The following is a 23,097-nucleotide window of genomic DNA, read 5'->3' as shown; positions in this document are numbered from 1 at the left end:
GCCTGCTCTAGCAATACACATATTCATTTATATTTTTCAATTACAATGCAATGCATCTTTCAAATGACCTGCTGGGGCCTCCTCTTCTGCCCTCATTTCACCAGCTGCCGTATTTTAACTGCTGCAGTGAACCACGTCCAAAGAAGGAAGATAAACAGATAAACATTAATGTTTCCTTGTTTCATTTGTTAATGAAAGACTTAATAGACCTCAAAATATTATATTGTATCACTGTCTGGCATCATCGTATCATCCCCTTGGAATTCACAAACATTCTTTACATGGAAACCTTGCTCCTAGTATTGATGAGCAAAAGCTGTTCAGTTAAAGACCTAGGGTTGGAAATAGGACAGATAGGATAGGATAGGGCAGGACAGGACAAGGAATAGAATAGAATAGAATAGAAAAGAAATGCAGAATAGAATAGAATAGAAATGCAGAATAGAATAGAATAGAAATGCAGAATAGAATAGAATAGAAATCTAAAATAGAATAGAAAATAGAATAGAATAGAAATGCAGAATAGAATAGAAATGCAGAATAGAATAGAAATGCAGAATAGAATAGAAAATAGAATAGAATAGAAATGAAAAATAGAATAGAAAATAGAATAGAATAGAAAATAGAATAGAATAGAAATGAAAAATAGAATAGAAAATAGAATAGAATAGAATAGAATGAAAATGCAGAATAAAATAGAACAGAATTCTTTATTGGCCAAGTGTGGTTGGACATACAAGGAATTTGTCTTCGATCAACATTTGTCAAATCAACATTTCTAAAAGCTCCCAGGTTTACCTTTTTTTTTCAAATCATACTGTACACATTATTAAAATGCATCGTGATTTCATTCAGAGGACATCACACACCTACAGCGACCACACATCCTTTGATATAAAGCCCAGTTCTTGATTTCAGAAAGCAGCCCTTTCCATTTCTTTATTTTCTTGCTTTTAACATTTGAATTTTCCCTTCCAAAGCAAAGCCATAAGCATAAGGTGCTTTAAAAAAAAAATGTTTAAGAGCCTCTTTCAGATTTGCTCCCTTTGGAGATTTTCCTCAAAAGATTTTTCCCCCCAAGATTTTTGCTCCCTTTTATCTGGTTCTCACGCCTCCCCGCAAGAACCTACACAGATTCTGCATTCAAATCAGAACAACAAAAAAAGGCAACCCATTTCCCCTTGCAGTTTTGACTTGGGGTCCATCTGTGGCGTCTCCCGAGCCCCCTCTCGCGATTTTCTCCACCAATGGAGGAAAAAAATTGGAGGAATTTTGGTCGACAAGAAAACTTGCGATTTTCTCCAACGGTGGAGGCGGGGAAAAAAAGAAAAGGAAGGAGGCATTTTTGGTTGACAATGACACAAGGCGAGCCCAGAAGACTTTGTTCGACCGCGGCGGTCTCCTCTTTAATTAGTATCTCTGCGAGCGCGGAGGGGAGATGCGCGCGCAGCCGCGCTTGTTTCGCCGCCGGCATGGGCGGAGGGGTGGGTTGGAAACGCAAGACGCTCTCGGGCCGCACGTCCGCGTTCCGTTGCGACGTCGCGCCTGCGCAAATGCGCCACGGGAGGCGCCGGGCGGATTGTGAGGCGAGAGAACGAGAGCGCCTGCGCGGGCCGGAGGAAGAGGAGGAGGAGGAGGAGGGCTGGCAATGGCGGCCGCGGGCGGCCTTGAGGCGGCTTTGGCAGCCGCCGCGGGCAACGAAGGCCCGGCCGGCGTGGCGGGGGTGCCAGCGCCCGCGGCCCCGGTGATGGTGCAGCGCGAACCGGCCTACAACTGGCAGGCCACGAAGCGGTCGCTGCGGGAGCGCTTCGCATTTCTCTTCGCCAACGAGCTGCTGAGCGACGTGCGCTTCGTGGTGGGCAAAGGCGGCTCTCGGGCCGGCGGAGGGGCGCCCGGGCCGGGCCAGCAGCGCATCCCCGCTCACCGCTTCGTCCTGGCGGCGGGCAGCGCCGTCTTCGACGCCATGTTCAACGGCGGCATGGCCACCACCTCGGCGGAGATCGAGCTGCCCGATGTGGAGCCCGCCGCCTTCCTGGCTCTGCTCAGGTCGGAGGGGACGGGGGGCGGGGTGGGGGTTAAACTGAGGCGGGGGCCCCGGGTGTTATCCCCCAAAGTGGGGGGGTTGCCTTTAGGGCATCACTTGCAGGGGGTGGTGGTAGAAGGGCTATTAAAAGCAGGGGCTGGACTAGAAGACCTCTAAGGTCCCTTCCAACTTTGTTATTCTGTTCCATATTCCCTATTCTATTTCATTCCCTATTCTATTCTATATTCCCAATTACATTCCATATTTCCTATTCCATTCCATTCCCTATTATAATTCATATTCTCTATTCTATTCCCTATTACATTCCCATATTCCCTATTCCATTCCCTATTCCCTATTACATTTCATTCCCTATTCTATTCTCTATTCCCTATTACATTCCATATTCCCTATTCTATTCCTTATTCCATTCTATTCCCTATTACATTTCATCCCCTATTCCCTATTATATTTCATATTCCCTATTCTATTCCACTACATTCCCTATTACATTACATTCCCTATTCCCTATTATATTTCATTCCCTATTATATTCTCTATTCCCTATTACATCCCATATTCCCTATTCTATTCCATATTCCATTCCCTATTCCCTATTCTATTCCATTCCCTATTCCATTCCATTCCCTATTATATTTCATATTTCCTATTCTATTCCGTTACATTCCCTATTACATTCCCATATTCCCTCTCCCCTGTTCTATTCCCTATTCCCTATTACATTCCATATTGCATTCCCTATTCTATTCCATATTCCCTACTCTCTTCCATTCCATTCCCTATCCCCTATTATATTCCATTCCATTCTATTCTATTCCTGTGTTTGGGAGAGTCCAGGATCCACTTTGGCATGGTTGGTGAGGATAAAAAACCCCAGCTCTGCTTTTGAAGGGTGGTGGTGGGGGGGGGGGGGAAACAATGGCAGGAAAAAGAGATTTGGGTTGGTAGAAGGTAATATAAGATTTGATTGGGCTTTGTTTTGGTGGTGGTAGGGATAATGGCATACTTTATAAGAATAGAATAGAATAGAATAATAGAATTGAATTCTTTATTGGCCAAGTGTAATTGGACATACAAGGAATTTGTCTTTGGTGCATATGCTCTCAGTGTAGATAAAAAGAAAACATACATTCGTCAAGAATCATAAGGTACAACACTTAATGATAGTCACAGGTACAAATAAGCAGTAAGGAAACAATATCAATATAAATCGTAAGGATTCAAGCAACAGTGACAGCCCTGCAGTCATAAGTGGGAGGCGATAGGTGATAAGAATGACGAGAAGACTAATAGTAATAGTAATGCAGCCTTAGTGAATGGTGAATATGTGGTGGTCTAGAACTAGTAAAGATTTGATTTGGCTTTGTTTGGGGATGATAATGGCATGGCTTTTATATAAAGATATATGCTGACCTATGGCCTTAATAAAGATTTGATTTGACTTTTAGGGGAGTGAAATAATGGCATGGGTTATAAAAAAAATACATGCTGGTTTGTGATCTAAAAGATTTGATTTGGCTTTTAGGGGGGTGAAATAATGGATGGTCTGTGGCCTTAATAAAGATTTGATTGGGCTTTGTTTGGGGGAGGGGATAATGTTTTATATAAAGTAATACAGGTAGTCCTTGACTTAACAGTTGAGGCCAAAATTTATGTTGCTAAGTGAGAAAATTGTTTTTCTTCCTTTTACGACTTTTCTCACCATATTCGTTAAGTGAATTGTGTCATTTTTTAAATTAGTAACATGGTCTTTAAGTGAATCTGGCTTCCCCATTGACTTTGTTGGTCAGAAATTGGCAAAAAGGGATCGCATGACCCTGGGACAGTGCAGTGTCATAAATATGAGCCAGTTGTCAAGCCTCTGAATGTAAATCATGTGACCACGGGGATGTTGCAATTGTCAAAAGTGTGAAAAATGGTCATGTCATTTTTTTCAGTAATGTAACTTCAAACAGTCACTAAGCAAACTGTTGTAAGTTGAGATTTACCTGTATGCTAGACCAGTGGTCCCCAACCTTTTTATCGCCGCGGACCAGTCAGATGAGCCTCCCTCGGCCTTCCGGACCGGCGGGTGGGAAGGCGGCCATCCTGGGCGCGCGTTCCGCAGGGCGGGGGGGGGCTTCCTTCACGCCAAGGCCGACAGCCCACGAGGCCGCCCCGCCTCCTCCTTGGCCGTCGGGGGAAGGGAGGGGGAACCGACCCCGCGATCCGCTCGCTCGGGCAGCCCTTTTTCCTCGCTGCAGTTCGGCGGGGGAAAAAGATGGCCCTGTGTCCTACTTCGGGCGGGCGGGCGGCTGGCGCGGCGGAGGCCGGCTGCTTCCGAGGGGGTGGGCCTCCGCGCCGCGCTCCATGAAGGGAAGAGGGGGAGAAGGCGGGCTGCGGCCGAAGGGCCCCCGAGAGCCCCGCCGGCCTGACACAAAAAGCGCTGCGGCGGAGGGGAGGGGCGGGAGGCAGGTGACACTCCAGGAGGGGGGGCAGAGCTGCGCCGCGAGTCTTACGTAAAGCCCCCCCTCCCCGCCTCGGCGGAGGAAAACATCTCCCACCTGGGTGGGGCTGCGTGCGAAGCGCCTCTCGGAACGGCAAAGCTCCCCAAGTTCCCCCGAAACGGCCGCGCTGCGCCCCTCCCCCCCGCAACCTTAGTTTCTCCTTGGGAGGAAAATGCAGCGCCGCCGCCCCCTCCTGCCCCCCCCTCGTCATTCCACGGGGCAGGCGGGCCGGGTGAGTCCGCGGACAAAGTTTCGTCTCCCAGGCAGCCTCCGCCAGCAGCATCCCAAGTTCGGGCCGAGGCCGAGGCCGCCGCCGCCGCCCCTTCCCTCACGGGGCGAGCAGAGCAAGAGGGCGGGGGGGGAGATCGGGCCTCCCCTCGCCCCCCCAGCCCCGCACATCTGGGGCGGCGGGGGGGGCAGAGAAAGGGCGCGTTCATGAGGACTAAAAAGTTGCAAATATGGCCCCCGGCCGCTGCAGCGATCATGGCCCCCGGCCGCTGCGCGGCCCGGTGCCAGGTACTCCACGGCCCGGCACCGGTCCGCGGACCGGGGGTTGGGGACCACTGTGCTAGACTAAGACCTTAAAGATTTGATTTGTTGGGTGGGAGGAGAATGGCATGGTTTACATAAAGATATATACTGGTCTAGAGTTAGTAAAGATTTGATTTGGCTTTTTTGGGTAATGGTGGGGGAATGAATGACATAATTTAAAAAGATATGCTTGTCTGTGGCTGTAATAAAGATTTGATTTTGCTTTTTTGGTAATAGTGGAGGAATGAATATTTAAATTGATTATGCTGATCTATGACTAATAAAGATTTGATTTGATTGTAGGGGTAATGACATGGTTTATATAGAAAAATGTGCTGGTTAATGACCATAATAGCAATAGCAGTAGACTTATATACCGCTTCATAGGCCTTTCAGGCCTCTCTAAGCGGTTTACAGAGAGTCAGCATATTGCCCCCAACAATCTGGGTCCTCATTTTACCCACCTCGGAAGGATGGAAGGCTGAGTCAACCCTGAGCCGGTGAGATTTGAACCGCTGACCTGCTGATCTAGCAGTAGCCTGCAGTGCTGCATTTAACCACTGCGCCACCTTGGCTCTATAATAAATATTTGAAGGGTGCTCTCTGAGCTTTCTTGATTTCTTGCAGATGTTTCATTACCACAACAAGTAAGTGCAGAGAACACCAAGAATCCCTCATGTCAACCCTCAACTACAAATATTCTCCTTTATTAGTAACAAATATTTAACTTGGCTCTTTTGTATGGGGGGAGGGGGAGGTAATGACATGATTTATACAGAGATATATGCTGGTCAATGACTGTAATAAGATATATAGAGACATAAAAACTGGTGAAGATGCTGGCCTAGAAACCCAGGGATAGGGAGTTTTAATCCTGACTTAAGCGTGGAAACTTTCTGGATGACTTTGGGTAGTTAGTTTCCCTCAGCCCAACCCACCTCACAGGATTGTGGTAGTGGAGAAAATAGGAGGCAAATGAGCTAAGTGTTGGCTGTTTTGAGTTATGTATAAAAATAATTTGTGGCCAGGAAAGGGGATAATTTCAATAGAAGAGAATATATGTAGCTCAGAATTGAATTGTGATGTTCTTGGGGTTCTCTGTGATTGGATGTCTGTTGCAGATGTTTTATTACCTAGCTAGGTAACATCATCAGTGCTGATTTGGGTAATTAAACATATGAAGCAAACAGTCAAACCCAGGGAGCACCAAGGAGACAAAATGGGTAATTGGATGAAATAATTAAAAACCACTAAGCCATCCATAGTAGTGGTTAAATCAGGATGACTGCATTGGCACAAAGGTATGGATCCTGGTTGTTAAGCCAGGATGGTACAGTGAATTTGGACATCACCTTTCTCAAAAACAAAACCCACCTTTGCTTATTCTTTAAAGGGTATTTGCCATGATGATAATGTGGATTATGCCTGATGTCAAAATGAGTTTAAAGGTATACAAAAGTATTTTATTTCCATTTGTTGTGCAAAATGCTGTCACATTGCGTATTGTAGAAAAAAAGAGGTTGTGTCCCTTGGTGAAATTGTGGGCACCCAGAAAGTAGGTTTGGCTGCTGGTTGATTGCTGAATAATGTGGATTATTGGAGATTTTGAAGTTGGAGACGTGGGAGTGAGAGATGCAAGTCAAAATATTTGAACTTGATAAAGTAGATGAGGGAATTTTGAACTCGACTTCTAGGAATGCAGCACCTCTTGTGCTAGACCCAGAGGAAATCCCCTACTTTTTGAGTCTTGAAAGTGATTGATTGCATCTTTGCTGATATTACTGGAAGGTTTGGTTTATATACGTATTGCAAAATCAGCTTTGTGTCAACAAATGAAGAGTATAAAGAAGCTACTAAGATAAAGTGGCATGAATAAGCATGTATCTAGTAGTTTTCTTAAATTTATCTCCTTTGATATATATTCTTTTTTAGATTTTTATATTCAGATGAAGTTCAGATTGGTCCTGAAACTGTTATGACCACTCTCTATACAGCTAAGAAGTATGCTGTCCCTGCTCTGGAAGCTCATTGCGTAGAATTTCTCACTAAGCACCTTCGGGCAGATAATGCTTTTATGCTGCTTACTCAGGTAACAATCCAACTGTTTTGTTGGAGTTTTGTGTTTCATATCTTTTTTTTTTTTTACTGAATTCAAGGCTCCAGGGCTAGACTTTCAACTGGGTGACTGATTATCAAATATTTTCTGAAACAAAATTGAAAGAGATTGCAACTTGTATCCATTAGACTTGTATATTGGAGAGTTTTCCTTAAATATAGTAAAGTACTGTAGAATAAGTTACAGTTGGTCTTTTATTTCCTAATATGCAGTTCTTCTTTCTTGTAGTAAGAACTAAATCTGGGAAGGTTTGGGAAAGGAGCGTTAAATTAAAAATCCCTTAAAAGTAGCAAACTTTCCTTGAGTTTCCTTCAATTAAAATAACTGTGACTTTTATTATTGAATGTTGAAATGTTATTAGTTGCTGTGGGAGTGAGATGGGCGGTTTCTCCATTTGATAAGTAAAAAAGTAAACATTAAAAAAACTATTTCTATAATTTTGGACAAATATTTTTGGACAGGCTCGCTTATTTGATGAACCTCAACTGGCCAGTCTCTGCCTTGACACAATAGACAAAAGTACCATGGATGCAATAAGTGCAGAAGGCTTTACGGATATTGATATAGGTAAGTGGCTCCTAAACATAAATGTTTTTACATTACATTGGCAATCTGTTTACAATCCATGATGTTGGCGTTGGTCCTATTCACTGATTGGAATCTGAATCCCACAGCATCCGAAGAGCACTACATTCCCTGTTCCTTAAAAAAAATCAGTTTTCATATATACCTCCCATTAATAAGAGATTGGCTAAGATGTTTTCTTTTTGGTTAGCAGGTTTTTGCAGCATTATCCTACACTGATTTTACAGTATAATTATTTGACTTTTATGTTTAAAGATTCTGGTTGAATTACTACTGGATGAATTTTTCAATAAGGTGTGAATAGGATTACGGGAGTATCAAACTATTTTGGTGCAGGATGATTATTTTTAATAGCTAGAAGTCGTTTTATGCAACAATAGTTCTGATTCATTCTTCAGTATGCAGAAGTAGTTTTCCATTAGAAGATGATTCATGTCTTGTTTTCATCAGGGAAGGGACAGCTGTCCGAAACCAGTTTAGCTGAAGCCAGACTTGCATGTACTGCGATCTTAGCTGTGATCTATGCAAAAGTGTGCAATAAAAACTCTTCTTCCTCAGACACATTGTGTGCTGTCCTGGAAAGAGATACGCTCAGCATTCGAGAGAGCCGCCTCTTTGGAGCCGTGGTGCGTTGGGCCGAAGCGGAATGTCAGAGGCAGCAGCTACCAGTCACCTCTGCAAATAAGCAGAAAGTACTTGGCAAAGCTCTCTCTTTAATCCGTTTCCCACTCATGACAATCGAAGAGTTTGCAGCAGGTAACTTTTCTGATTGGCTTTGTCGTCGTAAAAGTTACACCAAACTTAAATAGAAAAACCTGTCAATGCTTCTATCTTACTAGAAAGGACCTATTTTATCTCTCTTCCCCCGCCCCCAGTGGTGGGTTTCAAATTTTTTTAGAACCTATTCTATAGGTGTGGCCTGTTTTGTGGGAGTGGCTCGGTGGTCATGGGACCGGGCGGGCATGACTTGGTGGGCATGTGACCGGGTGGGTGTGGCCAACTTGGAAAATATGGTGAAACTCACTTAACAATGCTCTTGCTAAACAACCAAAATTTTGGGTTCAATTGTGGTCATAAATTCTCTCTCTCTCTCTCTCTCTCTCTCTCTCTCTTTCCTTCCTTCCTTCTTTCCTTCCTTCCTTTTGTCTCTCTCCCCCTCTTTCTTTCTTTCTTTCTTTCGTCTCTCTCTCCCACTTTCTTTTTCTTTTCTTTTTTCTCTCACTCTCCCTCCATTCCTTCCTTCCTTCCTTCCTTCCTTCCTTCCTTCCTTCCTTCCTTCCTTCCTTGTGTGTATCTCTCCCCATTCCTTCCATTCCTTCCTTCCTTTTGGAACGGGTTCCAAAAGGTACACTAAATTTCACGAACCGGTTCTGGTGTAGCGGTGCGAACTGGGAGAAACCCATCCTTGCCTCCTCTCCCCCCCCCCCCGGGGATGTGTATTCACCGATGTGTTTAAAAAGCAAGGCGAAAGTGTACCATGTAAAATCCCAGATAGTCTTGCTTCAAAACAAGTATGGGACTTATATTCACAGATTCAACGTCCTTTCAGTAGGATTTCACTTGGAGCATTGAGTGATGCCGCATGGGAGATGTTGGCCACGTGCTGAAAATAAACCAAATGATTTCACCTAAAATATTACACTCATTTGAAACGTTTGCACCACTAAGAACAGGGATTTGGGTATGAGCATGTATGCTTATTTGATCACGTGAGGTTTTATAAAACCAACATCTTAATTGTGCCTCTGTTGAACTTTGTGGCCATATAAAACTCTGCTTTGCGTTTTACATTGTAACTTGATATATTTTGTTTTAAATCATACAAATCTAAATTTCTATATTTGGGCCCATTTAATTTCCTTGGTCGCCCACAGAATGGTGCTGCTTGTACATGTTGAAAAAGACTCCACCATACAAAGCAGCTAGGCCATTTAAAAAAAACAAAAAAAACCTTTAATACAGTTGCTGGTGGAAAGCTTGACCACATGTACATTTAATTAATGGAAAATGGAAAAGAATTGTTACTTAATTGATTTTACCCTTGTGTATGACTTTTGTTAGGTTAGCTTTTTGAAGATAACCAGCCTATTATTTAGGAAAGGCACTACTTTATGTATATGTACATATTCCTTAGGTTTTAGAAAACTTCAGAGTTTATGTTGACAGCCAGAATAAACTACAAAGTCTGTCTGAATACCAACTTCTTTTTTTCTTGTCAATTTTTTTTCCTCTTGCAGGGCCAGATATTGCTGTTAACAGCTGTAATCTAGAAGTGGAATAAATGTATAAATAGACGTATCTATGTATAAAAAAAGAGCAGTTGTCGTTCTGGTACAGAAAATGTTCCACTCAGTTGCATTCCTTCCATTTTTTCCCAGGTCCTGCTCAGTCTGGAATTTTGTCAGATCGGGAAGTAGTCAATCTTTTCCTACATTTTACTGTCAACCCTAAACCTAGAGTTGATTATATTGATCGACCCAGATGCTGTCTTAGAGGGAAGGAGTGCAGCATAAACAGATTCCAACAAGTGGAAAGTCGCTGGGGTTACAGTGGAACAAGTGACCGGATCAGGTATAGTGTGCCATGTTTTCAGTAATGCAACAATCACAGTGGTTTGAGTTTCCAAAACATCACACAGCGATAAACGTCGTGTCTAGTCAGAAAGCAAATATATTAATTTCCCCTTTTACAACTGATGGATCCCGTGATGTCCCATTTTTATAAATACTATAATAAAAGCAATAAAATATCACTCAGAGTAATACTTAAAAGACTGTATACCTATCAAAAATAAGGTGAGTGCGCAGACTGGTGAAACTTTGAATTTAGCAGAAAAGCTGTTACCCTTCATCCATGATGCACCAAAGGTGGAATAGCAATAGCAATAGCAGTTAGACTTATATACCGCTTCATAGGGCTTTCAGCCCTCTCTAAGCGGTTCTGTAGAGTCAGCATATTGCCCCCAACAACAATCCGGGTCCTCATTTTACCCACCTCGGAAGGATGGAAGGCTGAGTCAACCCTGAGCCAGTGAGATTTGAACAGCCGAACTGCAGAACTGCAGTCAGCTGAAGTAGCCTGCAGTGCTGCATTTAACCACTGCGCCACCTCGGAAGCATGTCAGAAAGGTTTTTTTTATATTTTTGCAGAGATCAGAAGTCATAAGAATGAAGGGTAGGTCCGTTTATCTAAAGAACGGGCATCGGATTAATTTTTAACTGCCATCTGCGGGGCTGTGAAATAGAGGGATTTTCTTACGACTCGTAATAAGATTGGCAAAACTTCCCCTGGAAAATAGTACTCTGGTTAAATTGATAAATGGGTCCATACATTTGTAACTGAAATGAGCCATCAGCAAGTTTTAAAAGAAATAGCTTCCTAGTTTGATAAAAAAAAACAGTTTCAGGTAATAGTGTGTTTCTCTCTCTCTCTCTCTCTCTCTTTTAAAGGTTCACAGTTAATAGAAGAATTTCAATTGTGGGATTTGGATTATATGGTTCTATTCACGGTCCCACTGATTATCAAGTTAATATACAGGTACAATTGTTTTTCAAGCTTATAATGAGTGACTTTTATTGAACTGAAATCAGGGATATTCTACCTATTGTGAAATCCTTGGTGCTCTCTGAGCTTGGTTGTTTGCTTCCAGACATTTCATTACCTAACTAGGTAGCATGATCAGTTCATTAATATTCTATTAATGTTGTATCACAAAAAAAAATCAATTTTAATCCAACCTGATTACAGGGAAGTTAGCAGGTTTTTAAACCACCTTAGAAGCAATATACCATTCTGTTTTCATTAAATCACACCTCACCTTCACTGGAGAACATGTCACCAGGATGATTCAAATAACATGATACACATTTGAGTTGTTTTAATCTTATCACCATGTATGAAATAACATGCAAAGGATTGAATCAGCAGCTGCCATTAAAAGCAATCAGACAGCATGTCAGTGATCAGAATAAAGAGAAGTGTTGTGTTCTGTCATGTATATCGTGTCTCCTTGGCTCCCATTTGGGGATAGAGAATTTCTAAAGTGATCAGTAAACATTATGAGGTGTGCCCAGAAATAGTAAATAGCTGGCATAAAGGCAGGAGTGGGAGGTTAACATTCCTTCTTTTTGAGCTGTATATCTGCATTTTTTCTTTTTGGCAACCGTACAAAACTGGGGTGCTATGACTTGAGGTCAAGCCAAGGTGTTGCCACAGCAAGAGCTGATCATCCATTCTTCCAATATTGGTTAGCAACAGATGTCCCCACCAATTCATTCCTTAAAGCCTGCTTAGCTCCCTGCCTTTATTAAATGTTATTGGTAAAAGTGAAACTTACATGTTACAAATTATTAGCTTCTCCTGATGATATTTACTTCCTAGAATGTTACTGGGAATCCACAAGGCCCCAGAGGCAGTCCAGATGTGCCCATTGGCCCTCAAGTATTAGGGGTGCCTGCTTTGTAAGCAAGGACATTGTTCACAAATTCCAATTGAAGGTCCAATTTTACCACGTTGATTTCTGAAAGTTTTTTTTAAAATAAAAGTTTTTTATTTTTCAATTTTAAAATGCATACATTCCATCTTCCCTTAAAGCGGTGTGTCGTCTGGGCACAGATATTTTTGTGCAACATTCTTCCATAAATTATAATACATTGTACATTTAAACCTTATAAATATCTTCATTTCCTTCTTAACATGTCTTCTAATATAGTTTCTAATTAGATAGATAGATAGATAGATAGATAGATAGATAGATAGATAGATAGATAGATAGATAGATAGATGATAGATAGATAGATAGATAGATATAGATATAGATACATACACAGATATATACATACATACATATATACATACATACATACACAATAACATTGATTATAGTTATTTTCATCATATTAATGCTAATATGATGCTAAGAATTTTATTCTTATGGCTGTCTTAATACATTTTCTATTCTTCTTTCTATCTTCTTCTATTTCCAATTTCCTTTTTTGTTCTCTAACCATTGGTAAAACACCGACCATATCGTATAATAATCAGATTGTTCTTTCCCCTTAATTGCCACTGTTAGTCTGTTCTTTTCTGCACATTCTAATATTTTCCTAATCGCCTCCTCTTCAGTAGGAATCTCTTCACTTTTCCAATATTGTGCAAATACAATTCTAGCTGCCGTTAGTATATGAATAATTAAATATGCATTCTCTTTATTATAAGCTTCAGGTAATACCCCCAGCAAAGCTGATTTCTGAAAGTTTTGTTTGTTAAAGCCTCATTGTTAACATTTGAACTGGAACTGGATAAGATAAACAGACTTCAATAGCAATATTTTGGCTGGGCATCGTTTAGAAAATATGTTCTTACAAGAAAAAATATTTTTCCCATCACTTTCTTCCTACAGATAATTGAATATGAGAAAAACCAGACTCTGGGACAAAACGACACTGGATTTAGCTGCGACGGAACGGCCAGCACCTTTAGAGTAATGTTCAAAGAACCAATAGAGATTTTGCCAACCGTGTGTTACACTGCTTGTGCAACCTTGAAAGTAAGACCCTTTTTTGTGGGAAACAGTAACTATAAATCAGTGAACAAATGATGTGAAGACACAGGTAGTCTTCGACTTATAACAGTTCATTTAGTGACCGTTTGAAGGTACAACAGCACTGAAATGGCATTTGGGTGGTTTGACCATTTTTCACACTTATGACCATTGTGGCATCCCCATGGTCACATGATCAAAATTCAGAGGCATGGCAACTAGCTCATATTTATGACGGTTGTAGTGTCCCAGGGTCATCTGATCATCTTTTGCAACCTTCTGACAATGAGGAAGCCAGAGTCACTTAACGGCCATGTTCCTAACTTAACAGTGCAGTGATTCACTTAAACACTGTGGCCAGAAAGGTCATCAAATGGGGCAAAGCTCACTTAACAACTCTCTCAATTAGTGTTCTGACCCTAAGCTTCCCCAAAAAGCACGGAGCAGATTCCTCATCCCGACAAAACCCCTTTTATTAAACGAATGTGAATTCATCTCATTCACATTCAGCAAAGGGCCTGGCAAACAGTCTTTCAAAGATGAAGTTATGACCACAGACCTTATCTAGCCTGGAAAGCTGCCATGTAAATATTTTCCAAATGAGATGCTGTGCAAGGAAAGACTTGGCACAGAGTCTCGGAGATTCACAGACAGATTTTCACACTCCTGAAACAAACAAACAAACGAATGAATTGTTTCCTGCAAAAGCCGACTCCCCTTTTGCTCCTCTTTTATTTCCTATGGGAGGGGCCATTCACCGTCCACCTGTGTGACCTTACTCCCAAATCAACCCTGATTTCTGAGCTGTTCTTTTCTTCTGGCAACTCTGCGCATGCACACTCTGGGAACAGGCTCCAGCTGTTCTTCTGCCTCACTGCTATCTAGCTCTGAAGGCAGCTGAGAATTGCCAGGTGGCCTCAGCCCCATCTCTGACTCTGATGCAGACCCTCATCAGAGCCTTCCCCAGCCTCCAGGAGTGGCCTATGTTCCTCCCCAACCTCGTCACTGTCCGACTCTGCTGCCACCTCTGCTGGCTGTTGGCAGGCCACAACAATTAGCAACAGAAATTTTGGGCTCAAATGTCAAGAACTACGTATATACTTACAATAATCCAGGAAATGCTTTTTAAAGTTCTGTTTGCTATAGCATGCCTCCTGTAAAATCATAAGGCTTTGCTTAGAATTCCTCATAGCCTAGTCTGCATTCCAAGTTTACTTATCCCACAACAATGAATTTCTGTTTTTGTTTAGGGCCCTGATTCTCACTACGGCACCAAGGGTTTGAAGAAAGTGATCCATGAATCCCCAACTTCAAGCAAAACTTGCTTTTTCTTTTTTAGCTCACCGGGTAACAACAACGGAACATCAATAGAAGACGGACAAATACCGGAAATTATATTTTATACGTAACTTCAGAAAACGGAGATGGCGCAAAACAGAAATTGCTTTGAACACGAACAGAAGGGAAACATGAAATACTGTGAATTTTTGTAAATACATAATCTCAGATGTGTTATAAAACTGAAGTGTTGTACACGGAGGGTACCCAGCACTAGTATTCTCTACCTACAATGATGATACACAGCCAAGCTTTCTTGAACTAAAATATATTTACCTGTACATAAATACTTAACATGGTCATTTAAAATGTGCTAACCATAATCTGGAAGCCGGGAAAGAGCACTTTCACCCCCTGAAATACACTTGCGGCAGATTGCATATCTGTGGATATTGTAATTGTGCTCCTGTACAGTGCAATACGTTAAACTGAATTGTCATTCTTAAAACTAACCATGAATTAGAATGAAGGACAATTACAGATTCATCAGTTATAGTACTCAATACCTGTATATAAACTTAAACTAGTTTTGTTGTGTATTGGAAAAACTGTTATCCAGAAGTCAGTTGTATGAAGCTATTCTTTAACTATAAAGTGAAGTGTGGATGAAATGAAGTATCTTTTAAAATATTTGCAGAGATCTTGAATATTTTCGGTTTGTAAGGGAGCAGTTCTTAGTCTCTAAATACGCATTTTTAAGGAAATCGGGAAAATTTCAGAGACCTATTAATGGGCTATTCCAGTCCTGGTTTTCTCAAATGGCAAATTGTTGGAGGAGATGGATGATAATGCAATTATGCCTGCTTACTCAGAAGGAAATTTCAATCAGACCTATTTTGGGGTACTAGAGGATTATTTCCCCATGATTGGGATAATTATGGCTCAGATTTTGCTTTAAAACTTCTTACCAGTTCCTGCAGTTTTAAAACCTTTAAGTCTCAGTTTCTGCCTATAAAGTTAATTTTGCTGAGGGTTTTCTGCTAGGATTTTCTGCTGACACGTAAAGCTACTTGAAAATACTGAAAAATATTTGAAGAGGTAAAACCGAAAAGCATATTTCCTATAATAGATGATGCTTGGAGTCAAATTATTCCATTGCAAAACCTCACCCCTAATGCCAATTATCAGTTTGGATTCTAACCATCCTGTAGAAGGTTTTGGCTATGATTACAATGTTCTTAATCCCTGCTGCAGTAGTATAACCTTGGTTTCTGATTCTAGATCTGTTTACATGGCAGGTCATAAGTATTCAAAATGTATCTAGATTCAGAAGCACAAAAATACATGACTGAAGAAACAATAAAAATAAGTTATAATCAATATATGCAGGCCTCAGGATACTAGGGATGTATTGAAATCCCAGTTGCAGACTTCTCCGAATAAAGCATGTAAGGCAATGATGCCTTACACAATGTGCATTGAATTAACTCTTCCATTAGCTAGGAATGATGGGCGGTCTTAACACAAAGGACATTCTTGCAGAAGGCTACTTAAACACTCTGGATAGTGGAATGGGCAAATCTTCAGTGGAGCCAGTCAACTATTACTTAAGGACTTTCTGTATGTGTGAGTAAATGGCTACAGGAATACATAGTTCTGTTTTTTGACACACCTGAGACTAAAACCTTTTTCAGGTTGTACAATACATTGATTGAGCCGTCAACTAATCCATACTTGGTAACTTCCAGAGTTTCTCTAGGCGGGCTGACTAGGGAATTCTGGGAGTTGAAGTTTAAGCATCTTTAAAAAGTTTTCAAGTTTGGGAAAGCATTGAACTAAGCCAATGGGCACTGCCAGTGCATCATCCTAAACCAACCCACCCCCCTTGCTAATTTTCAGTTTGCGCTGCTGAAATAGCTCTGAATTTTCTGCTAGATTTTCAAACAACCCTATTAGATGTGCGGTGTGAAGATGCTCAAACACTGAAAATCTGGACCTGCTTTATAAATGTAATTTAGAGTAATAGAATTAGAATTTGTTATTGGCCAAGTGCGATTAGACACACGAATTTGTCTCCAGCGCATAAGCGCTCTGTACATTCAATAGTGATAGATCATTATAGAATAGAATAAAAACATTGTCACTTTCAATGTACACTAGTGGGGATACATGGCTCTCAAAAGATAAGTTAAATTTAATTTAATTAATTTACAAATGTAATTAATTTAATTCCCCTAATCGTAGGAATCTTTTTTTTTAATGGCCAAACTTGGATACACATTACAGCTTGGTCTTTATCGATGCTCTTAAAAGCCCCTCGCTTCTCCTCCATAGATTTTGTTAAAAGCCATCCCGGCAGCTGAAAGCATCCCGGGACACGCCTCTACCCTTTCCTATCTCTAGGAGCAGGGCGGACCGGAAAGAGCAGGCGGAAGTGACGCAGACCCCGCGATGCTGGGCTTGGTTTTTCCGGCTTTCTGTCGCCGTTCGGGGTCTCCGGTTTGGGCTGCCGCGGCGGGACGAAGACATGCCATGCCCCGGAAGGTCAGACCCGGAGTGCGGACGCCGCTGAAAAGGCTGCAGGCCTCGTGCGCGCGTTTGAACTACAAGCCTCTTCCTCTCCTACCTTGCTTCCCGCTTGGAGGGATGATGGGAGTTGTAGTCTGGTGCTGCTGCAGACGCTGCTCTTCCGGGTTGGGGGAGAGAGAGAGAGAGAGAGAGAGAGAGAGACCCGTAGCCAGGATGAAGCGCAAAGGGGCAGAATTTGTCCCTTTGGGGAGGATGGTCCCTTGGGATAATTTTAAGGCCCCAATCCAATGGGGGAGGAAGCAGCCTGCTCAGGGTTTGGGGGATCTGCAGGGGGCCCTCATCTTCCATGGGAACTGAAAAAGGGATTTGATGCTTCCCTGCTCAATAGCCATAGCACTTAGACTTATATTCCGCTTCACAGTGCTTTTACAGCCCTCTCTAAGCGGTTTATAGAGTCAGCAAAGATGCTTCTCTCTATACCTATAGCACTTAGACTTATATACCACTTCACAGTGCTTTACATCCCTCTCTAAGCGGTTTATAGAGTCAGCAAAGATGCTTCTCTCTATAGCAATAGCACTTAGACTTATATACCACTTCACAGTGCTTTACAGCCCTCTAAGCTGTTTATAGAGTCAGCAAAGATGCTTCTCTCTATACCTATAGCACTTAGACTTATATACCGCTTCACAGGGCTTTACAGCCCTCTCTAAGCAGTTTGTAGAGTCAGCAAAGATGCTTCTCTCTATAGCAATAGCACTTAGACTTATATACCGCTTCACAGGGCTTTTACAGCCCTCTCTAAGTGGTTTACAGAGTCAGCTTCTTGCCCCCAACAATCTGAGTCTTTATTTTACCCACTTAAGAAGGATGGAAGGCTGAGTCGAATCTAACAAGAGGATTATTATATGTACAGTGACCATACACCCTTTATTATAAAGGACAGTCCTTTATTTTCCCTTACATTTATTTAATTTAATGGTTTTCTTGGTTTTGCTCTCAAATTTTCTTTTGCAAAGCCAATCAGGTTTTTTTTCCTAAATCTCTTAGATTTGCTATTCTTTCAGGTTTGCTCTTTTTCTTTTCCCAAGAAAATATGAACTACTGTTCTAACTTACTGCAATCTTTGCATCTTATTTTCAAAGCAAGAATTCAAAAGCCATCAAAAATATTAAAGTAAACATTCATCGTATTTATTGCTTTAGAAGAGAGACATGCCTCTTGTTATTTTTGCTGCAAGGCCCATCTACAATCTTTGCACACAAATAACCCAATTGCCTTTCAATCGGCTAATCCAGGGCTGTCAAACTGGCGGCCTGTGGGTGTGGATGTGTCACGCACAGGCCATGCCCACCTCAACTCCTCAAAGGGGTGAAACCGTTGCGACACATCACATGATGGCAACATGACACCATGAGTTTCACCTCTAGTGTAGTTATGTGCCATAACATCATTTTTAACCCCAAGCCGCGCCATATGTTGATTTTCTCCATGATCAAACAGCCGTGGCAACAAATAAATGAGAGACAGAAAGAAAGACGGAGGAATGTTGGGTGGGGAAGATGGTTGTTTAATAATTAAATTGATATGCTTCCCATCTCGCTGTCAAGGACTCATTTTGTGTTTTGTTTTAAGGGGAAAGCACAAACGAAGGACTTGGTTAAGCCTTCTGCTCCTCCAGTTCCAGTGACGAAGGATAAAAATGGTTCTGTTGTTATTTCTGTTCATGCCAAACCAGGATCTAAACAAAATGCTGTAACAGGTACGTTAGAGCATAAGTACACAAGCAACATTGAAAGGGTTTTGGGTAGAGATTTGCCCTGTGCCCCAGCAAATTTTTCTCAGAGAAATGATTTGAGAATGGGGATTGTCTGAATGAATCCAAACAGTTTGGAAAAGTGTCAAGGCCTTTGCTTATTGCGTAAATAGGTACAGAAGAGGTTTTTCTCCCCCACTCTACTTCAGATAATAGAAACACTTGAAGTGGTGATGTTGGTTTTTTAAGTATTGGAAGCACTTAAAAGCATTGTTGTGGCCTGTAAGTATCAAGGCAACCTGAGATCTCCCAGGGGAAGAGGGAGTAGAGCTGGCAGAGAGAGAGAGAGAGAGAGGTGGATCCAGGGCCGTTCGTCAGCCCTCAGATGGAGAGTCAACAGCCCCCAGGTCTGGACATTGCTGATGAGGAAGAGGAGGAACAGCTGGGTCCAGTGCCTGATGTGCAGATATACAGAAGGCAGAGGAGAGGAGAGCAGTGGAAATCTATGGGCCGATCCTTGGGACGGAAGAGCCATGGCTGCCAGCGAAGCCCCACCCTAGCTCTGGGGATAAAAGGCAGGGGGCGGAGATGAATAGATGTAGCAGACAACTTTTCATCTTCTAACCAGATAGACTTGTTAGCCTGCATTGAGAGAGAAACTTTTTGCTGGGGTTGCCGGCACTCCTAATTAAAGGAATCTTTGAATTAATTCCAGAGGGTTTGTGGTGTTTGGGGAGCTGGGTCAGAGCAAGCATGGGTTAAGAGGAGCTTCAGCTAGGCTACTTCACAGCTATGTCTATAAATCTTTAAGCTTAATGTTGACCTTACATACAGGTGAGAGATTCCAAAGAGGCCTTCTAGGGCAGGAGTTTAACAGTAGTGATGGCTACATCCTAAAATACTTGTTGCAGATCTGACCACTGATGCAGTAAGCGTGTCCATCGCAGCCCCTCCATCCGAAGGGGAAGCCAACGCAGAGCTCTGTCGCTACCTCTCTAAAATCCTCGAAGTCAAGAAGAATGATGTGGTGTTGGAGAAGGTACGCTATCTATCAGATTCCTAAAAGTGATACTGGCATTCAATTGGGAGGAGGGGGGGCGGCCTTGGAGTCAATTTATTGCCAGCGCCTGTAACAACTGATATTTTACAACTGGTTTCCTGGCTCCGAAAGGCCTGAGATCCCATCACCTTCTGGGGAATGTTTATGATGGCCGCGTGGGATGTTTTACTTTAATGTCTAACGGAAGATAGCTATGGGAATGTATGTTTATTCAGCTCTCAGAGCACTTGATAAAGGAAACATCTTCACACTTGTGTATTGGCTAGAATTTGCATTCTAACAAAGAGGAGGGGTCACTATTACTTTAATTCTACTTGCATTGCCTAAAGGGATTCAGATGTTGCTTTGCCTCTAATGGCTTCCATTCTTCTTAATTAAAGGTTCCTTTTGAAACAATCCTTTTCAAGGGTCTTCACTTTCTTAAGTTAGGAGAGGAGCCCTTACACTATCCTTCTGTCCTTTGCGTAATTCATCTTGGGTTCTTGAGCCTTCCTCTGTACCTCAATGGGGAAAGAATCCATTTCGGAATCCCTAAACCTCTCTTGCTTATGTTTTTAAAAACAGGGGAGTAAATCTCGAGAAAAAGTGGTGAAAATTTTGGCCCCGCTGACTCCAGAGGACGTTTTAGAGAAGCTGAGGAAAGAGTGTTCCAGCTGAAGCTAGGCCTAACCAAAGCCTTAACAAGTCGTTTCTCCAGCCGCAAAGAATGACTTCATTTCGGGGTACGAGAGCTCACAAATACAAGTGAATGAGGCAATAAATCTGTAGACAAGATGTAAAGCTTAATTTAAGATATTAAAAAGGGTCCGGTTATTTTAACACCATAACAACAAGGTGCAGAGTTATTTGAAAGAACCTCACTGGGACCTGAAGGTAATCTCCCTCAGTCCATCTTGACATTTTCTCCCCCAAGATGTTTAGTTTGTTTAGCTGGTCGGGGAGGCAATAGTCATTTTCACTGCATCAAAGGTGATTCAAGAAAGGCATAATGTACCTGTGATAGATATCTATTTGAACCTTTGGTAAATGGGCTTGGTGGGTTATTGCCCATCTCTTTAACCAGAGCTCATTGTCTGTCTGTCTGTCTGTCTGCCTGTCTGTCTGTCTGTCTATATCTATCTATCTATCTATCTATCTATCTATCTATCTATCTATCTATCTATCTATCTATCTATCTTATCTTATCTTATCTTATCTTATCTTATCTTATCTATCTATCCATCCATCCATCCATCCATCCATCCATCCATCCAGATGTGCCTAAGATGTAATACAGCACAGGTTCGAATCCCAGTAAGGGTATGGCTAGCTGATGAGAGCTAAATAGCTTGAAATAGATCTATACTAGTCTCCCTTTATTTATTGATCAGCACAAATACAACACAAATGTAACAAAGACAACAGTAAAAATATTGGGTTTCTGTTGTGATGGTCTCTTGTGATGAGCCGATAGACAGAGAATGGAAGCAGTTTGCTTCCTCCCATATTTGGGCATACCAGGGGTTGTGACACTAAATACATATACATTATCTATCTATCTATCTATCTATCTGTCTGTCTGTCTATCTATCTATCTATCTATCTATCTATCTATCTATCTATCTATCTATCTATCTATCTATCTATCTATCTATCTATCTATCTATCTATCTATCTATCTACCCAGCCTATGGGAAACCATAGCCGGTCACAAGCCCGGATAAATGGGGAGTGTTGGTTCCCGTGGTGACGGAACCGTGAAACAAGCTGAGAATCCAATGGCAGGACAACACACGGATAAACAACTCTGTAATCCGTGACGTTCTGCCTTTGGCCTTCACAATGCAACGGTCACTGCCTTGTGGACGTTGACATTTACAAAGATTAAGTAAGTAAGTATCTATCTATCTATCTATCTATCTATCTATCTATCTATCTATCTATCTATCTATCTATCTATCTAAATGTGTGTGCGTGTGTGTTCCAGCATAACTTGAACACCTCAAGCAATTTCAACATTAAAAATCAAAATCCTTTGAAAATTAGAAATTACATTTGGTCCGGACATTTCCACCCCTATAAATAAATACCCTGGCACCGCCGGGTTATCGCCACCTGAGTTAATAAAAAAATGCAGGGCACACTTTTAATGTTCAGATACGTTTGTCAGTCGCAGTGCTTGGACAATACATGAAAATTCTGTTTTGACTTTGTGTTAGGTACAGTGGGTTTTTCCCCCCGCCCTACATCGCTCCCATGCCAAGACCTGAGCTTTGTATTATTGGATGCAGAAAATGTGTCTTCAGCTTTATATTTGCATTTGTGAAACTGTCGGTCCCTTAATTTGTTTCCATCGCATGGAAGAAACAATAATGTGCCTCCCCTTTGAATGAGAGAATTAGGCTTTTAAGGCAGTCTGGATTCTGGTTTTGCAACATCCTGCCCCTGCATCTCCCCCTCGTTCCACAGGAGGAATCTTGACTGAAATATTTAGAAATAAAGGGGTCCCTGCAGATTTTACTCTGCTAATCGGCACTGTATAGGGGGCGGTGCTCAGCTCAAGGCAATTGAGCCATTGAGGCACTATCCGAAGATATTTCTGCACTCATCTGACCAACATGACATCACAGAGAACTCTTACCTTCCTATCAAAGTGGTACCCATTTATCTACTTGCCTTTGCATGCTTTTGAACTACTCAGTTGACAGGAGCTGGGTTGAGAAGGGGAGCTCACGACTCGAAATGGAGACATTTGGAGTCCCTTAAATCTCTCCTTCTCACCATGTTGTGGTTTTTTTGTTGTTGTCGTCCTGATGCTAGACACAATACCTCACTACTTTTAAAATAAAACTGGCTGATATTTTGTCTGTTGGATTTTACGATTTGCATTTCATTTTATTTTATTCCAATGATACAGGTGCCCGTCTGTCAAAGCAACAGATGACCTGTGGTTGCAAGACTCCCATTCGTATTACTGGAAGCCCATTGGGTTCCTTGCCAGTTATGGTAATCATGGCAGGGAGAGAAATCGTTCGGTTTTAACCAGTGGTGGGTTTCAAAAATTGTTCGAACCTACTCTGTGGGTGTGGCCTCCTTTGTGGGTGTGGCTTGCCGCCCGTGTGACCGGATGGGAGTGGCTTGCCACCCATGTGACCGGATATGAAGATGCCGACGACACTTGTCAGAATCAC

General features: G+C 42.0%; 2 protein-coding genes across 4 annotated transcripts; both read left to right on the top strand.

Annotated features, from left to right (window-relative positions):
• The first annotated feature begins 1,601 nt into the window (after positions 1-1,601).
• On the top strand, positions 1,602-15,272 carry BTBD1 (BTB domain containing 1). Of its 2 annotated transcripts, none has more exons than XM_032233418.1 (8): positions 1,602-2,046; positions 6,994-7,150; positions 7,639-7,744; positions 8,321-8,518; positions 10,141-10,333; positions 11,212-11,299; positions 13,164-13,310; positions 14,644-15,272. In XM_032233418.1, the coding sequence occupies exons 1-8, from the start codon at positions 1,649-1,651 to the stop codon at positions 14,653-14,655; spliced, it is 1,299 nt and encodes a 432-aa protein (XP_032089309.1). In that variant the 5' UTR covers positions 1,602-1,648; the 3' UTR covers positions 14,656-15,272. The 2 variants fall into 2 exon arrangements, with proteins under 2 accessions (XP_032089309.1, XP_032089308.1); XM_032233417.1 differs by having other exon boundaries at positions 1,603-2,046; positions 14,555-15,272.
• Positions 15,273-17,000: 1,728 nt separating this feature from the next.
• Positions 17,001-22,785, top strand: C16H15orf40 (chromosome 16 C15orf40 homolog). 2 transcript variants are annotated; one of them, XR_004256663.1, is made up of 5 exons: positions 17,001-17,126; positions 18,747-18,873; positions 19,779-19,906; positions 20,492-20,649; positions 22,126-22,785. XR_004256663.1 is itself a non-coding variant. In XM_032233738.1 (4 exons), the coding sequence occupies exons 1-4, from the start codon at positions 17,034-17,036 to the stop codon at positions 20,582-20,584; spliced, it is 441 nt and encodes a 146-aa protein (XP_032089629.1). In that variant the 5' UTR covers positions 17,001-17,033; the 3' UTR covers positions 20,585-20,719. The 2 variants fall into 2 exon arrangements, 1 of the variants encoding a protein (XP_032089629.1); XM_032233738.1 differs by lacking the exon at positions 22,126-22,785 and having other exon boundaries at positions 20,492-20,719.
• Positions 22,786-23,097: the final 312 nt, after the last annotated feature.

The sequence above is a fragment of the Thamnophis elegans genome, chromosome 16, assembly GCF_009769535.1.
Source record: "Thamnophis elegans isolate rThaEle1 chromosome 16, rThaEle1.pri, whole genome shotgun sequence".
Lineage (NCBI taxonomy): Eukaryota > Metazoa > Chordata > Lepidosauria > Squamata > Colubridae > Thamnophis > Thamnophis elegans.
The sequence above is the reverse complement of the archived record's forward strand: the minus strand, read 5'-3'. Positions and strand labels throughout refer to the sequence as shown.

What these genes read in the sequence shown, in the direction of transcription:
- C16H15orf40 (XM_032233738.1), top strand. Translation starts at nt 17,034, where the DNA reads ATGCTGGGCTTGGTTTTTCCGGCTTTCTGTCGCCGTTCGGGGTCTCCG. An exon ending in TAAACAAAATGCTGTAACAG is followed by an intron (nt 18,874 to 19,778) that starts GTACGTTAGAGC and finishes TACTTGTTGCAG; the next exon opens with ATCTGACCACTGATGCAGTA. An exon ending in ATGATGTGGTGTTGGAGAAG is followed by an intron (nt 19,907 to 20,491) that starts GTACGCTATCTA and finishes TTTTAAAAACAG; the next exon opens with GGGAGTAAATCTCGAGAAAA.
- BTBD1 (XM_032233417.1), top strand. Translation starts at nt 1,649, where the DNA reads ATGGCGGCCGCGGGCGGCCTTGAGGCGGCTTTGGCAGCCGCCGCGGGC. An exon ending in ATTATCAAGTTAATATACAG is followed by an intron (nt 11,300 to 13,163) that starts GTACAATTGTTT and finishes TTCTTCCTACAG; the next exon opens with ATAATTGAATATGAGAAAAA. An exon ending in CTGCTTGTGCAACCTTGAAA is followed by an intron (nt 13,311 to 14,554) that starts GTAAGACCCTTT and finishes GTTTTTGTTTAG; the next exon opens with GGCCCTGATTCTCACTACGG.